Genomic DNA, 17,791 nt, shown 5'->3' on the forward strand with positions numbered 1-17,791 from the left:
TTAAGAAAAAAATACAGTTTCTGGAATATTAAACATATCTAGGTTCATGTGCAACATTACATATTATTCACTATGAAATGCTCACTGTAAACGTCTGAATTCAAAACATGTGAAAACTAACCGTTATCTTGTTCAGATGTTTCATTCAGTGAAATATAAAATTGCTTTTTTAAAAAAAAACTTTTTTACTGTGGTCAATGGTGTCGGTGGGCTGCATATTATTGAATTCATGACACAGGCTGCGGGCCAGTGGAAATTTAAACATAGGCCGCAATTAGCCCCCGGGCCGAACTTTGGACATGCCTGCTTTAGAGCATCAAATTCGGTCCACTCAGGAAAGTAAAAATGATAGAAAAAAAATGAAACATTTTGTAAATACCAACTAATTCAGTTGTAGATATATAATCACAGCCCCTCCAAATACAAAAATTCAGTTTTCCACTTCTTAGAGCTCAGAACTGCAGTCATTTTTAATCTCAAATTGTTGAAAGAACTCAATTTTTCCATAATCTGGCAAATTTTCTTCAAATTATTCAACAAAATGTCTCCAAATTGCTAAAATTGGGGAAATTGAAGTGAAGATCCTGCAGGTACTAATATACTCGTGACGTCTGTGAACCGTCGCATTTACAGACCTTGGAGTCACTGTTAGCTTACCAATAAAAGGGAAGAGATTCGTCACTTTTGTAAGTGTTGACTATGTCACTGGGAGTGAGGCCCAAGGCCAAGACAGGCTGACTTGATAATACTGTATCATGTTTTTCTGCAGTCAGTGCCTTCTCCTCACCTTTCTCTCTCTGCTCTGTTTCAGGTGTTGTGAAGCTGACGATGGCAGTTCCTGATCTGTGGTTCACGGCTCAACTAGTCTGGGACACTCTGATGTTCTATCTCTATATCCTGTTCTGTTGGTCCTTCTGTCCACTAACCCCAACCAGTCGACGCAGATGGCTGCCACCTCTGAACCTGGTTCTAACGGAGATTTCTTTCTGTTAAAAGGGAGTTGATTCTTCCCACTGTCGCTAAATGCTTGTTCATTTGGATCTTGTTGGGTTTTTTCTTTTTATTATGACATTTATATTTTGATAAGCGCATTGAGATGACTTTGTTGTAAATTGGGCTGTACAAATAAAGTTGAATTGATTTGATTGTTTAACAAAAACCTGTCAAAGAACAGCTTTTAGTTGTCCGTGTATAGTTTTTAAAAAAAATTGTTTTCCGTGAAGGACATGGCAGGATGTGATGTGTGCTCATGGCCAGGGGGTGTCAGTATAGAGCACTCTGCAGGCTTAGCTAAAGCCTAACCTTTAGTAAAAGCGACTCAAACCCTTTGGTTTAACCCAGGGGGGGTCGGGTATGTGACGTCATAGGGTTGGGCTTCCCCCCAGAGAGGATGTAACTACCTGTTGAACACCTCCTGGAAACAGGGCTTTATTTATCCAGTTAAACATCTGTAGAAGGTGAACGTTGACTAACAAACAGCGGGAACAATGCAGGACCTAAAAGTACTCCTGGACGGAGTTAAAGGAGACACCGGCACAGCGGCGGTGCTTGGAGCGGCTGCCTGCGGGGTGGTGGGGGTTCTGCTGCTGCTGAGGACGGTCAGCAGAGGAAGGGAGGTGGAGCGGAAGATCCAACGAGCCCGGAGCCGGAGGACGGAGGTTCTGCAGCGGGCAGACCAGGCTGTGCTCCGGTACAGGCAGACGGTAAGAGATACATGGATGCATGGTTAGCATAGCTGAGAATGGATGAAGCACTTTGACCTGCAACAACAGAAGCTAGTCCTACACATACTCACATCTTTCAAACTTATGGCTCGGGGGCCAAATCCGGCCATTTGGAGCATCCAATTCGGCCAGCAGGAGGAAGTAAAAATTACAAAGAAAACATGAATCAATGTGTAAATAAAACTCAACACTACTGGTGCATTTATTGCATGATTGCAGTCATTTTTTTTGTTAAACTGTTGAAAAATATGCAAAATTATTACAATTCCTCAATTTATTACGTAACACATCCCTTAATGAAATATCAATGAATAAGTATAACAATAGCAGGGGTTAAAATATGGAACTGCCTAATGGATTAAACACAACATAGCACCAACATTAACCAGTTTAAAAAGCTTTTAAAGACATATATCATTAGTAAGTATAAGAAAGAACAGCAACAATTTTAGCTAGAGCTGTCATTATATATGATATGTGTGTAATGGTATAAAATATATTAATACTTAAACAGCAAAATAAAAGGTATAGATGATTATATGAATTTATATATTACCACACTAAATGTAGTGTTGTAGCTATGAAATACTATAATATTAATATTATGTACGTGTCGTGTACATTCATGTGTATATATGAATGTGTATACATGTGTGTACGTTCGTATGTGTTAGATGTGCGTGTATAAACTGTATATATAAAACTTGTGCAGAATATATATTGACTTACTGTAAAAATAGGAAAATAAGTTAAATGTTTTTGTGTGAGATATTATCTAGAGAACCTTGTTTTGTTTTGTTGTGATGGGGTAGGTATATATAAGCTCTGCTTCAACCTACACCCTTTTGGCTGAAGAATTAGGCAATTGAGTGTTATTTGTTCTGTTTTTGTCCTTCTGAAGACTACCGAAATAAATTAAATATTCAAATTCAAATTGGTCACAAAATTGAGGAAATTTAAAGTGAAGATCCTGTTGGCACTGATATCTGTCATTTATTACTAGAGTGTTGTTGGTTTCTTACATATTTAGCATTTTATGTGTACGTAGAAGTGTAAACTCGGGAACAATAATGTTGAAATGACTCTTTTCCCACATGAAATCTGTGGCCCACTTGAGATCGACTTAAACTGCTTTGTATTTTGACCCCTGAACTAAAAGGAGTTTTGAAACATCTGATCTATTTGTTATATTGATGCTTTTCATTGATCAGACTTGCACGTTTGTCGTGCGTGTACCATGTTAGCACGTTTCCACCACAGTAACAAGATGACATCTAAAAATGCAAATGTTATTTAGTTTGATTAATTGTATTCTGATCTAATTCCATGTACTCTTATCTATCACCAAACAACACTAACTTGTACAAATACATTATAGTTCATAAAAATAATTAAAAAAGATATCAGTGTCGCCGCCGTGATATTACCTGGAACCGTGATATTACCTGGAACCGTGATTCTTTGTCTGGTATAGTGTCGTGGTTACTCATTTTGGTATCGTGACAACTCTAGATCGGAATGCAGTTTGGTATGAATACTTTATGAATGAATATTATGAGATGCTCTGAGCCCTTTTTTTTTTTAAATGGGGCCCGAGGGCCCACCCCCCACTTTCGGTAATTTTCAAATTAATCAGAATCAGAATAAGAATCAGAATCAACTTTATTGACCAAGAGTGTATGAATACACACGAGGAATTTGTCTTGGTAAACTGTGCTCTCTCAGATGGTGTAACATTAAATAATAACAATCAACTAGAATAAAGAAAAATAAATAAAAAAAAGAAGTATAAACATAAATATAAATATATAAGAGTAGTTAGACTAATATGTGCAAACTAAATAAAATAACAAGATAATAATAATAATAGTAATAATAATAATAATAACGAAATAAAATAAAAATACAATAATAATAATAAGATAATAGTGCAGTAGTGCATTGATGAGTAGTGCAGGTGAACATTTAAATGAAAATATTATGTCCATGGGAACATAGTCGAAATATTATGGGAATATTATGTAATGGGAACATAGTCGTGTCATATAACGTTTCAAAGGTAATTCAACGTAGATTACGATCATGCCTCCCATAATTTGATGAGGGGCCTGATGGCCCATCCCCTTTTCCAGTATTTTTAAAAATTATCGGAACATAGTCGGGTGACATATCGTTTCAAAGGCAATTCATCTTAGATTAAGCATTTACGTTGCACAATTTGATTTGTTTTACTTGGTGGAACCAAGTCAGTTGACTGAATTTTTGGGAACGTGGAACGTGCTGTTCAACGCGGAGATGTTCCACGGGCCCGGCCGTAGTTCATCTGAACTTGCTAAATTACATAAACCATATTCCTTCTGTCCTTGTTCCACTTAAATAGAGTTAGAACCAACAAACCCAGCACAGGATAAGATTGTAACGAAATGGAAAAATCCAGAGAGAATCCATACATATGGATTGATGTGTGAACCCATCTCAGATAATCCTGACGACCACAAATATAATCTTAAAATAGATATTAAAACTGATTAAAGTTAATAGAAGACCAAATGACAGGTTTGCGTTGAGTTTGTGGCTCAAATTATACAAATAAATGCCACAATTATTGTTTAATCATCATCATCCATGTTTTGAAACCTTACTTCAGGTGTTTAGCTAAAGTAAAATGTTTAAATTTTAGAGAGTTTCTTCTTCTTCTTGCAAATCAGTCAGTAGAGTAATGATTATTGGGGCCTTGAAAGATAACATTGACACAGTCATGTGTTATGTCCCCAAGCATTCGACTGCTGACTCAGCATCTATCTTGGCGTTGCCGCTGGCTGAGCTGAGAGAGAAACTACAAACGGGTTCACTGAGCCCTGAGGACGTGCTCTACACCTACATGGAACAGGTTCTGCATCCACAATCATTTCTCACTTTAATTCACATTCAAAAAAGACTTTCCTTTAATTTTTTATGAAATAGTACAACATAATTATTTGTTTCAATTAAGTAATTTACAGGATTGATCTTCCATTATTTATTGTCATTGTCCTCATGTGTCAAGTAAATATCTGCCAAGTAAATATTAGTCCTTTTCCTCGAGTGTGTCAATAGAATAAAAAGCCTTATATTTCCAATGTGTCTCTTTGCTCTTGCTACAGACGTTGGCCGTAAACGCAAAGCTGAACTGCTGCACAGAAATTATCATGGAGAGTTTTGACCAGCTGAAAACTATCGGATCCAACAAAGATGGCCTTTTGTATGGAGTTCCAATAAGTCTCAAAGAAAATATATCATACAAGGTATTGATTTTAGAAGAGAGATGACACTGAAAGTCAAAGCAGAAGTCTTCCTTTATTTCCTTGCCAAATGTATTTATTTATTTGTTGAAAATGCATATATAATGATAAATGAAAACTGTCCATAGCTGTGTTCTTATTTGGGTGCATTGCAATCAAAGTATTGTAAAATGTCTAAAATTTTGTTAAAATGTTTTCAGATTTGGATTTAGCAGTTTAATAAATGCAAGAATCAGCAACAAAAATCTTAAGCTTAATTAAGCTGAGGTAATAAGGAAAGAAGACATCCAGCTTAAAAATATTTAACTTTATGACTCTTATAATCTTCTGTAAGTAAGTTATTTACAGTATAAAGCACTTTTTGCAGATAAAATCACAAAGTGCCATACAGAGCAGTGGAGAAATTAATACAAGTGCAACATCATAATAGCATAATAAAACATGGGTCCATATACATCATAGGAGCAGCATCATAAAAGGATAATAAAAATTTACAATCCAGTTAACTAAAAGCTTTTCTGAAAAGCAAAGTCTTCAACAGTTTTTTAAAAGTCTCCACACAGTTGAGCTCTCTGAGAGACTGGTGCAGGTTATTCCAGAGTCTGGGGGCCACAGCCTGGAATGCCAGGTCTCCTAGAGTTTTAAAGTTTTTGGGATCTTTAGGAGACCCTGACCTGAAGACCGAAGACTGTGCCCTGAAGTGTAGGGGCAAAACAAGTCTGAGATACATTGAGGGGCCTGTAACGCTCGAAAAGTCAGAACTAAGATTTTATAGTCTATGTGAAACTTAACTGGAAGCCAGTGCAGAGTAGCAACATTAAAAGTTCTTCCATTTATACAAGAGATAAACTACTGGAGAACAGCACCAGAAAACCGCATCTCGAATTTAAGTCAATCAACTGGTATACTGTAATCTACAGTATGAATGGCAGCTGTCAGATCAAGTAAAATCATCATCACGTCATTAGAAACCTTCAGAAGAGCAGTTTCAGTGGAGTGGATTGATCTAAAATCAGATTGATATTTATCATAAAAATAATGTTGTTCCATGCTTAACAACCACTTTTTCCATGATTTTTGACATGAAGGGAAGCTTAGATATGGCCTGGTAGTTTAGAGGCTTCCCCGGATCAAGATTCTCTCTCACTCTAACTATTGGTAAACAATAATCTAACATTGTATAGACATTTGGTGCAATTATAAATGATTATTTGTATGTAATTTTGTCATGTCAGCTCACATGTTTTTTCTTTATGTGCATTTGTTTTTGTTTTTTTTTCTTCTGCTTATTTTAATTTTGTGACTCTAGAACTACACCTCCACATGTGGTATGGTCAAGAACCTGGATAAGCCGGCTCAGAAAGACAGTGTGCTTGTTGAAGTTTTAAAGAAACAAGGAGCCATTCCTTTTGCAAAGACCAATGTTCCTCAAGCTTTGTTAAGGTAAAAAAAAAAGAAGCAAATTTTACAACAAACTGCAATGTTACACTTCTCCCACATTTCATTTAATTCACATTAGCAACTCATGTTTGACTTTTTTTTGCCTGGTCTCAGTTATGACTGCAGTAATCCCATCTATGGCGAGACGAAGAACCCTTGCAATCCTAAAAAGTCCCCTGGAGGTTCATCTGGAGGGGAGGGGGCTCTAATCACAGCAGGAGGGTCTGTCCTCGGCCTGGGGACGGACATAGGGGGCAGCGTCCGTATTCCGGCCTCATTCTGTGGGATCTGTGGCTTCAAGCCCACAGCAGGCCGGCTAAGGTTGGAACATGTCACCTGGTTTTATGGACTATTGTCCTTTTACGAGCAAGGCTTTTTTTTTTTATCTTGTAAATGTGCTTTGACAGTTCACTTGGGGTTAATTCCTCTTTACAAGGTCAAAAGTCAGGTAAGAGACATATTCACATGCCACATTTGAAAACCCTGTTCCTTTCAGCTGAATAAAGGAATATGCAGGATTTAAATATTTTCTTTCCTGTTTTGCTTGTTCTCAATCAGTTTTGACTACACCAGGACCTATGGCCAGGGACGTGGACAGTCTGGCTCTGTTTATGCAGGCGGTTCTCTGTGATCACATGTTTGAGCTGGACCCCACTGTTCCTCCACTGCCGTTTAACATGCAGGTACGTCTTAGCTTGTAGAACCGTCAGTGAATGAGCCAACTCATGGGTTGGTGGATGTAAGAATGAATCGTGAGGCAGTTAAAAATCGATTAAAATGTGTCACGGTTCACAACAATACTCTGAAATTGAATCACAGTACTGTAAAAATAAATAAATAAAATAAATAAAAATTTGCAGCAAAGGGCGCTATCTATTTAGAATTTGAAATTCAGGACGCACCACCATGTTTTAAATCAGAAGTGTGGAAGCATTTTTGTTTCCCCAAGGCAAAATGAAAGAGGTGAGAAAGAAAGAACATGTGAAATCAATATAAGAGGAGCAGGGACAGGAAAGGGAGAAACGAGAGAGAGAATGAAAGCCATAGTTTGTTTATTCATATTATTTCTTTGATATGGGATTTGTTTTAAAGTCCAATTGTTAAAGCACAAAATACATTTTCAGTTGCACTTTTAAAAAGAAAAGGCACTATTATGCAGTTTTGCATAGTTTGCTGTAGAGCCTGAATGTAAATGAAAAGGTTTCTTCTTCATTTGTACTTTTTATTTGCATTGTTTTGCATAGTTTATCAAGGGATTCTTTTGACAATGAACGATAAAAGAAATTAGTACAGTATTTTTATTTTCGAAGAAAACTATGTTGTGACATGTTATACAACAATTGGCTATGTGCTTACGTTAGCGTGATTGTTATGGTTTGATATCAGAAGACAAACTGAACGGCGCAAAACAAACAATAGGAGCTGAAATTAAGATGTAAAATTAGTTTTGAAATAACAAACATGTTGAGATATTTATGAGCAAAAAATTAAGGCTGCTGCCGTCACGGAAAAATGAAGATATAAGAGGATCTGAAAAGAAGAAGAAATTGAGGAGTTTTAATATTAAATGGATGTCGGGTCGTGAGTGGCTGGTATTCGAACCATTTGTTCACCTTTAAAATGTGCACTAAACAGTTTGTGGAGAGTGTGATTTGTTTACATTTGAAGAGCATGCATGTTAGTAAAAACATTTTTTCTCTACAGTACATGTAATTCTTAGTACTGATTACTTCTATTCTTTCTAACTTCAAACAGTGTTCCGGGGAGTTAAGTTTGTTTATTAAGTTATGAGAATATACTTTATAAAAGATTAACTTCTCTGACAAACCCAGAGTTCCATGTTACACCTTTTAGGCATTGTTACAACATTTTTTTTAAATTAACTATTTATATTTTTACCATTTTAATGTATTTATGCAATTACCTAAAATAAAAACAATTTAAAGAAACACGAACGCTTAAATTTATTCTGTGGCATTCATAATGTAGTTTATTTTTGCTGGAAAAAAAATTGACTCATGGAAAATGTGATTGGGTGGTAACTTTAAGAATCTATTAGCCATGCTGACTGGTGATGTAAAAAGTTCATTTAAAGCCCTGTTTGTAACACAAAAGAGGCTATTCACTCCTGGATTTCCACTGAAATGTATGACATACTCGGACTATTTTCTTTTTAGACTTACAAGTCATCCAGACCTCTGAGGATCGGTTACTATGACAACGATGGGTATTCACAGCCATCTCCAAGCATGGCCCGTGCCGTCAGAGAGGTCAAAGCTCTGTTAGAGGATGCGGGGCACACTGTAAGAATGTCCTACATAATGTTAATATAGCCTTTATCAATGGTTATGTCCAAATAATGTTCTCAATCCATTTAGCTGGTGCCTTACCTGCCTCTGAAGCTGGACCATACCATGACTGAGCTGCTGTTAAGGGGTCTTTTTGCTGATGGAGGGGTTACCTTACTAGAGCAAGTGTGAGTGGGTTTTTAGTATTTTATAGTACATGCACAAGGATGAGCTTTTAATCTTCCTTTAGACTCATTTTGGCAACTTCAGTTGCAATATTTCAAATGATTATTTATGACTGGATTATTTTTTAAAACAAGTTTTTTAGCGTTACAAAAATTTATATGTTTTTGGGGGGAAAAAAATTCCGTAACATTTTTTAGAAGTTGTGTCAAATGTTTATATGGACCCAATAATGCTTGTATTTGAATTTGCTTTAAAAAGTTCTAGAATGTGATTTGACAAACCATGGTAGTCTAATGTAGATGACTACCATACTACTACCATGGTCGTTAGGTAAATGTGCTACAGCTGCCAGTGTGATGCCTGTAAGCATTTTGAATGAGATGTGGAACAGCTCTTGACCATAACACAGACATTCAAATGTAGGTTTTATTTAAGAAGGTTTTTTATAGCAATTTGTTGTAATCTCAGAATATTACCTTTAAACTAGTGTGTGTGTGTGCGTGCGTGCGTGCGCGTGCAAAGTATCTCTAATTTCTATTGTTATTATCTCTAATAGAAAAGGCGGACCAATGGTGCCTGGATTTGCTTTACAGATTCTACCGTACCGTATCCCCAACTGGATAAAGAAATTCCTCTCTTTGCTCATCAAGCCTGTGGTGAGTTTTTCTGTGCTACATTTAGAGATGACCTTCAGAAAGTTGACTTTGAAGAAAAGTGTCAAAACAACCTTCAGTTACTTCATGATGCTTGATGTCGAAATGTCTGCTGGTACTTGATTGCTCAGGAGTAAAAAAAAAACCAAAAAAGCTAATCTGAGATGACTGTTTGACCTTCTTTTACTACTCGATGTTGAAGCATCAAGTCGTGTCTTTAAACTGCATGCACGCGTGCAGTAATCAGTGATCCTTATCCTTTATGTTTCCTTGAAAGAAAAAAAAAGTGCACAATGTTCTGAGCAACTTTAGCTTTTATTGTTGTGGATTATGTGAAGATTATTTTTATTGAGATCATTTTTTGTCCTCTGCCTTTGTTTTTTTCAGTCGTCTCGTGTTGCTGGCTTTTTGAGTGCCGTCTGTGGAGTTGGGTAAGGGACGATTGTTGATGTTTGTGATGCATTCATGAAACTTATCACAGGTGCTCACTTTAACCCTAGGTGTAAATGCAATATATATATATATATATATTAAAAAATGTTTATGCCTACATTTCTGAGGCCAGAGAATTTGTTCCTAATATGCTCCTGAAAAGTGTACAAGACTATAATGATTATAGTATTATCATTAACAACAAAGTATCTTATTCAAGCACTGTCGCACTTGTTTTTTGAAGCCTAAAATGAATGCATAGTGTAATCCTTTAGGGCAGACATGGGCAAACGTCTTATTTTGTGTGGCCCTCAAAGTACAAGCACAAAATGACTAAAAACACACAAAAGGACAACAAACGCAAAAACATGACAGAATGATACATAAAATGACAACGCTACACAAAATGGTTCCAAAAATGCACAAAACAACAACACAAATACCCAAAATGACAGAAAAATACATCAGTTACCAACAAAAATAATCAAAATTACTTTGAAAATTCCACAAAACACACAAAACACAATTTAAGAATATATTAAAATGACAGGAAAATGTACAAAATGACAACAAAAAACACACAAACCCTTCATTTTTTTTCCTGCCTAAATGCTCCAATTGGTCATTATTTGAAATGCTGACACGAGTGTAGATAATGTGGCCCTTGGATCAGGCCATCACATTCTTGTGGCCCCCGCTGTGTTAAAAGTTGCCCTGCTTTAGGGTGATGAAACATGTCATTGCAAAGAGGATATGCGGATGCGGTCGATGTATCCGTTGCATCATTCTCGTAAATGTGTCATACTTGAATGAATCACAATAAAAAATGAAAATGTATTACTATGAAAGCCCTTAGAATTGTTAGCATTTGACTATAAAATCAGCAAAATGAAATAATTTACTGATTCTTTTTCCTTAGGCTTTATTTAACGCAAATACGTGCAAGATATCGGCTGTATGTGCTTTTCTCTCAGCATATACAGCTGAGAGAAAGGAAAAACCGACCAAAGTAAAGAGAGAATAAAAGTGCACATTTGCCAACCAGGCAATGTCAGTGTTATCAACAATTTGAGGTATAAAAAATGTGTAAGAGTGAAATAAAAAATAGAACAATCAGCTTACTCGCTGCACTGCTTTGGAAGTGTCAGCTTGATTATGAAATTGTTCAGTTTAAGTTGACACCCAATCATTTTAAAGCTTGCCCTATAGAGAAGATATGGACCTAATGTACTGCTTGTATCATTAGATGAGGTGTTTTAGGAGAAAAATGAATTTATCTGCCACGCTATGAGTCGTGAATGTGGTCTTTTGTTTTCAGATCTCCTCAAAACGTGTGGAAAAACCAAGCTGCTGTGGCTGTAAGGAACTGTGTCTGCTCATGTTCAACACATTATTTAGGAAATATTCCACAAGTTTACCCTTTTCTTGTTAAACTTTTGACTTTGGTTTGATTTCAAACGATTCTCTATTTGTTTATAGTGGGGAGTTAAACTATTGGTAACAAAAAGCAGCTTGTTCCAAGAGTAATTAATGCTAGAAGTGTAGCTACCTCTTTTTTGTACGCTCGCCATTATACATTTCTATACTTGATTCGGGCATAGGGTTAGCACAAATGGAGCTCTGAAAATAAAGTTCTTCAGAAGGTTTCTAGTCAGCATTGTGAAATGTTAAATCCATTCCTCTTGTGTTTGTATCAGGAATACACCAATGAGACGATATCGTACTGGAGGAAAATCAACATCGATGTGCTGCTGTGTCCGATGATAGGACCGGCCTACTGGCCCAGATACGCCGGGAAATCTAGTAGTATGCTATTCTGAGTGTGTGTTTGTGGAGAAAGGACCATTATTTCATGCTAAATCTTTAAAATTGTAATTCCTCAATCTGATTTCACCCTGAAACACGCCGAGTATTAGAATTTAGGTTAATTGTAAGTTGTTCACATAACCATTTAATGTGATTTAATATAACATTAATCCTCTTTTTTAATGAGAAATCACCTAATATTCCATCACTTTTTAATTGTAATATAGTTGTCACTGGAGGCGAATGCACGATATTTTAGATCTGAATCATGTTCTAAAGACTGTTTTTTTAGCTGAAAGTTAAAAGGAAGAACCGTTCTCTGCTCTGTGTCCTTGCAGCCCCTCTCAGCTACTCAATGATCTACAATCTGCTGAACTTTTCTGCTGGTACCGTTACTGTTTCCACGGTGACAGAAGAGGATGAAGAGGAACTGAAGCACTTCAAAGGAATTTATCAGGACTTCCAAGACAGACTGTTTAAAGAGGTAAATCATTGTTGGGTATCTCCATTACAGTCCCTTATTCTGTTGCTGGGTGATGTTTCTTTAGGGCAGCAGTTCTTAACCTGGGTTCAATCTAACCCCAGGGGTTTGAGGAGTCAGTCAATGTTAAAGATAAATTATGATAATATTTTAAATATTAATTTATACAAAAATAACCATTGTAAAACCTGGCCCAGGCTTATGTGTGTGCCCAAATAAAACATAAACCTATGTTTTAAAGAAATCAGATTTTATTGTTCCAACTTCCAATAGTAAAGGGTGGAGCACAAACTTCCATCAAGCACCAAATACACCAAAATGACCAGATATTGACAGTCATTTGGATCAGTGAATCCTGATCATGGTACCATGATCATTCACATTTTAAAGGCTTGGAAGAACTTTATGTTCCCATTAATAATGATAACGATACAGTTGGTCCAAATGTGTGTATTTTTAATGGAAAATACCAAAGAGATTAGATCTGAATGAAACTCAATGGAGTAATTGGGGAATAACCCAACATGATTTAGTCAAATTTCATAAAGATCGATCAATTACAAACTGAGATATTTATATATATATATATATGCCAATAATGAGTGGGAGTTGTTTAATTATTCAAACTTTTCTAGAATCAGTATAATGATCAATATCTTCTTCAAATCTTTAATGGAATATTCCATGGCGTATAAGGTCAATCTTTGGTTGAATACCTTGGACGTAATCCTGCTAACAGACAAACAAACGAATAATTAAACACTGGTGAAAATATCACGTAGCTCCTTTGCAGAGGTATTTACTAAGGTGAATGTAGTGATATAACATGCAGGGTTCAGTACTTCCAATTAGTTTAGGAACCATTGCTTTAGGGGTTTAGGAACCATTGCTTTAGGGGTTTAGGAACCATTGCTTTAGGGGTTAGAAACTACCTTGCATGTAGTTCTCCTCTATAACCACAAGGAGGCAGCAAGTCACTTTATGTGGAAGGAGTTTTTCAAAGAAGTTTTGTTTATTCACTCATAAAGAAAGATGTCACCACATCCTATCGTTATAATAATAATATCATATTTATTGTATGTTTTAATATGGTTTATTAAACTTAACAATTTACTTAAACATTGTTTGTATCAACTGTGATTATTATTTTATTCAATGCTATTCAGGTCACGTCGAATCGAAGGCGTGACCTTTCCAAAAGTTGATACAAAAATTGATAAAAAATTATTATTATTTTTAAGCAATGTGTGCATCCTTTACATTTTTTTCTAACAGCTTTGTGATGCTGTAAGTCAGTTTTTCTCAAACGTTTTTAGCTCAAATACCCCATTTCTCTTATTTCTTAAGTACAGTACCCCTTTTGTCCGACTACAACATTTTGCTCGGAATACTGTACTATGAAAATACAACTATGGACTACTAGAGCATAATGAATGAGTGATGACACAGAATCTCACTTTGTAAATAAGTGGAATGAAACAGTATTTAATATTTATAGATTTATTTCTGGAAATATCCCATCTGGTGTGGGGACCAAGAATGACCTTTGTATTTTCAGTTCCTGTTCTGATCAAAATCATTTTCATCATATGTATCTGAATATCACTTTTAAATGAAAATATTATAGATATTAAATTAATATATTATAAAACCCTAGGGTTGTGCGATATATTGATATTCAAGAAATGTTGACTTTTCAATTTTAGAGATATTGAAAATTACAATATTGCCATATTTTTTATTGCGTAATTTGTATCAAAATACTTGCTTTAGGAGTTGCTGCTTTCACTACTTCTCAGAACAGCATTAAAAACACAATTAGATGGATTGCTAAGTGCGTCACAACCCAGACCTTCCCCTAAACAAGCCACACTACAGAATTCACTCACACGTGCTGTCCCTTAGAGGAGAAAAAGCCAAAAGTGGCACATATTGTGTAGCTGTTTGTTAATAAATGCCTTTGTGTGGCATTTTACATCAGTAAATTTAACCCAGAAATTGTGTTTATGGTCAAACTAAATTTTAATTAAAATCATCATAAAACCGTATATTTTTCCTCTCTCAAGTACCCCTTGTAGTGCCATCACGTACCCCTAGGGGTACACGTACCCCTGTTTGGGAACCATTGCTGTAAGGCACTATTATAAGACGAGAAAATAGAGCGACCACTTTGGTAATAAATGCCTCACAGATGTCGGTGGATGGAAGCAGAAATGTCACGTGTGTGTGTGTGTGTGTGTGTGTGTGTGTGTGTGTGTGTGTGTGTGTGTGTGTGTGTGTGTGTGTGTGTGTGTGTGTGTGTGTGTGTGTGTGTGTGTGTGGTGTGGTGTGTGTGTGTGGTGTGTGTGTGTGTGTGTGTGTGTGTGTGTGTGTGTTTTCCCAGGCTGTGACGGGAGGTGTGGGTCTACCCGTCTCTGTGCAGTGTGTCAGTTTGCCGTGGCAGGATGAAATGTGCCTGCGTCTCATGAAGGAGGTGGAAGAACTGGTCAGGAGCCGAAAGTAATGGTTGCTGTTCTCTGGAGCCACCCATAGGTGGCGCGCCAACCTGTGAGGGCCCTTATTTCTTTTTAGTTAGCATTAGCATCCACGCTAACTTTGGCAGTGGCTCCTTCTGAAGAATTAAATACATTTAGAGGTGTGTGTGTGCGTGCGTGTGTGTGAAACAAGACATTTTGTGCAGTGCAAATGTGTGAAATTGGGCATTTTTTGTTTTATGTTGCCACACTGGAGTGAATTTTATTTGCATACGTCATCAAAAGATCATATATAATAGATTCAGTTTGGTAACTTTCTTTAAAAGTCCTTGTAGAGCAGCCAGGAGGAGAAAAAATTCCTGCTATGAATTGTATTTTAAGGTACAAAATCATGCAAAAAATGTACTTCAAATGTCATTTTTTCAATAAATGTGCACACGTTTAGTTTATTGGCATTACATTATTATTAATTAAACACATTTTATGTTTCAAACCTTGCACATGTTCTCTTATGTTTTCTGTTTTTTCAAAGCATCTGTACATTTAGATTTTCTGCTTTGTGTTGAAGGTTGGATAAACTAAACTAATGTTATATACATGACAAGTACAGGTACATTTTAGGTGTATGGAATGTTGTTTTTTTTTTATGATATTTGACGAAAAACAGCCACACTTAAAGACAAAGAAAGATTCTGATTATTTACAAATTGATGTTGTTTCACCAGACAAAAAATAATAGAAAAAATGTGATTTTTGCCCACTCCCTTTATTGTCATACAGTTTTGCTATTAAAGAATATTTTAAATCTATTTGGTTTGCCAATGTTGTGAGTTAGTTTTTAATGCCCCGTCTGCGCTCTCGCCTCCTCCATTACCGTCTCCCATTCCCGCCACCTTTCCATCTCCATCTCTGCACCGCAGATGTGTGCAGATGGTTTTCATTGTTTTTTTTGCCAGTGATTGTTACCCTAACAGGAAATGGAAAAACAGATAAAGAAGACTAATGACACATAGCGCTTTCATCTACAGGGCCATCGCACCGTGTCGTCATATAGTGATTACCTTGTGTTATTGTAAATATGCGTTTCTGCTCAGTCTACATAAATTTACATAAGTTTTAAAACTCTCCAAAAAAGAAGAGGAGAAAAAAAAAACAAACATTATGGGGAAAGTGTTTTCCATCTCAGTCAGCCATGGTTTTTGCTTTGGTCTCATTCAATTTGAATGGACATGTGCATGCAGTCATGAGAGGAGGGTGTATTAGAGCAGCTGGAATTGAGAGGTTGTTCTTAGCATTATCTGCAGCACATAGAAAGAGAGAGTGTGGCTCTCGCTGTGCCACTCAGTCAGGGAGCATTAAGCTTTAAGAGGCAGTGAAGAGACTCAGGTCTTCAGAGGGAACTTGACATTGTTCATAAAATCCCTTGGGAGACAGAAGCAGTGACACGCACACACACACACACATACAGAATCACACAAAAACACTACGATGATTTGAATTACCTCATTAAATACATTTACTCTAGTGTTCGGCAATTGTGAGTTTCCTGTTACATAAATTAAAATCAATTCCATCCCTTACGTAGAGCATCACTTTGTAATCATCACATGGGATTAAAGTAGAAGGTGGATAATCCAACACGCTGGTTCTCAACTCGTCTGGCTTCAGGACCTCATGCCTTAACCCAAAATAAATGAAAAATTCTAACATGTTTAATGACAAGATGTTAACATTTAATACTAAAATGATGCACATTACTACAATAAAAGACATTTATAGGAATGACAAAATCAACATCCCTATCAGGGAGTGGTTTAGAGGTAAATATTGTAGTGTCTCTTAATTTGAAGGGATTTTGTTTGAAATAAAGCAGCTTCAGATTGAGCACACAATATATTTTCACCTTTTTTCTTCTTCTCTTCTGATGAGTCTATAGGTTGCAACCCACGATAAAGAGTCTGTGACCCACAAATTGAGAACTGTTCATCAAACAGTACCTTTTATATGTGAACATGAACATTTAATTTAATCATCCAAATTAGACGTAGCGTTTGAAGGAGGTAGTGGAGTGATTTTCTTTTCATCAGGTGCTGGTGGATCAATTATTAACTGTCTGCGTTAAAGTGTCGTTGGGCCAAATTCTGAACCACAAAATGTGGATCATTTCAAAGCTTTTTTAAATATCTGAAGTGGTATAAGAACACTCTAGAGAGTCCAATCCATACACAGCTGTGTATATGATCAGCTGTACAAACTACTGAACTAACACGTTTAGTCTTTCTTTAGCGACATGTCAACATTGAAATATATTTTGAGTGCTTGAAATAATTTTTGTAATCAGATGATCCACAGTTTGGAGGGTGAAGAACACTCATCCAACCAACTGAAATGGATTCAAAGCTAAATAAATGTGACACATTTTATTTTTTGTATTTCCCCTGAAGATAATTTGAGAAATTGGCTCTACTGTGGCCATTATTCTGATGCTTCTATAGGTCATAGACAGTGATAGGGTTATTGGTCAGATTGCAGGGTTTCCTTTGTCCTTGGGCCAAGTTTTATCAGTATTGTAATTTATGATGGTTGTGAAGATGTACAGTAAGAGAACATGCAAACCACACAGGAAGATTTACCCACAGATTCAACATTATATTAATGTCATGTAATCGCAAACCGCTCATAGCAATAACGGGTCAATGAGTCGTCCAATGACTGAAGAGTTGATGTTTGAGATATTGTTTGTGTTTATATTGTCATGTTTGTGAGATGTTAGGTTATCAGGAGGACGAAATGGGTTTCAACATCAAATCCATGTTTTAAAAAGGAAGTGAAACACTTTGACAAGTGGATATATTTTTTTATTAATTGGAAATAAAGCATTCATGTTTTGTAATATAATATAATGTAATATATATAGTAATAATTATGAAAAACAAATTCCCACTAAACACAAAACCCATTCAACAAACCCAGATCTCGACATCTATAAAAAAGTAAAGACCATGAAATTTACAGAAATCATTATT

At 36.2% G+C, this 17,791-nt stretch overlaps 1 protein-coding gene across 1 annotated transcript; it reads left to right on the forward strand.

Moving 5' to 3' along the window:
- Positions 1–1,122: 1,122 nt before the first annotated feature.
- faah (fatty acid amide hydrolase) lies at positions 1,123–15,517 on the forward strand. The gene is made up of 15 exons (XM_028445510.1): positions 1,123–1,703; positions 4,501–4,614; positions 4,868–5,008; positions 6,315–6,448; positions 6,560–6,766; positions 6,853–6,893; positions 7,004–7,128; positions 8,623–8,748; positions 8,824–8,921; positions 9,476–9,575; positions 9,960–10,003; positions 11,323–11,362; positions 11,702–11,810; positions 12,149–12,294; positions 14,675–15,517. Exons 1-15 carry the CDS (start codon positions 1,488–1,490, stop codon positions 14,792–14,794), a joined length of 1,761 nt encoding a protein of 586 aa, XP_028301311.1. The 5' UTR covers positions 1,123–1,487; the 3' UTR covers positions 14,795–15,517.
- Positions 15,518–17,791: the final 2,274 nt, after the last annotated feature.

The sequence above is a fragment of the Gouania willdenowi genome, chromosome 4 (assembly GCF_900634775.1).
Source record: "Gouania willdenowi chromosome 4, fGouWil2.1, whole genome shotgun sequence".
NCBI classification, from domain to species: domain Eukaryota; kingdom Metazoa; phylum Chordata; class Actinopteri; order Blenniiformes; family Gobiesocidae; genus Gouania; species Gouania willdenowi.

Excerpts from the sequence above, each read along its gene's own strand:
- faah (XM_028445510.1), top strand. The coding sequence starts at position 1,488 with ATGCAGGACCTAAAAGTACTCCTGGACGGAGTTAAAGGAGACACCGGC. Across the intron at positions 6,767-6,852 it reads CCCACAGCAGGCCGGCTAAG|TTCACTTGGGGTTAATTCCT; the intron begins GTTGGAACATGT and ends GTGCTTTGACAG. Across the intron at positions 8,749-8,823 it reads TAGAGGATGCGGGGCACACT|CTGGTGCCTTACCTGCCTCT; the intron begins GTAAGAATGTCC and ends CAATCCATTTAG.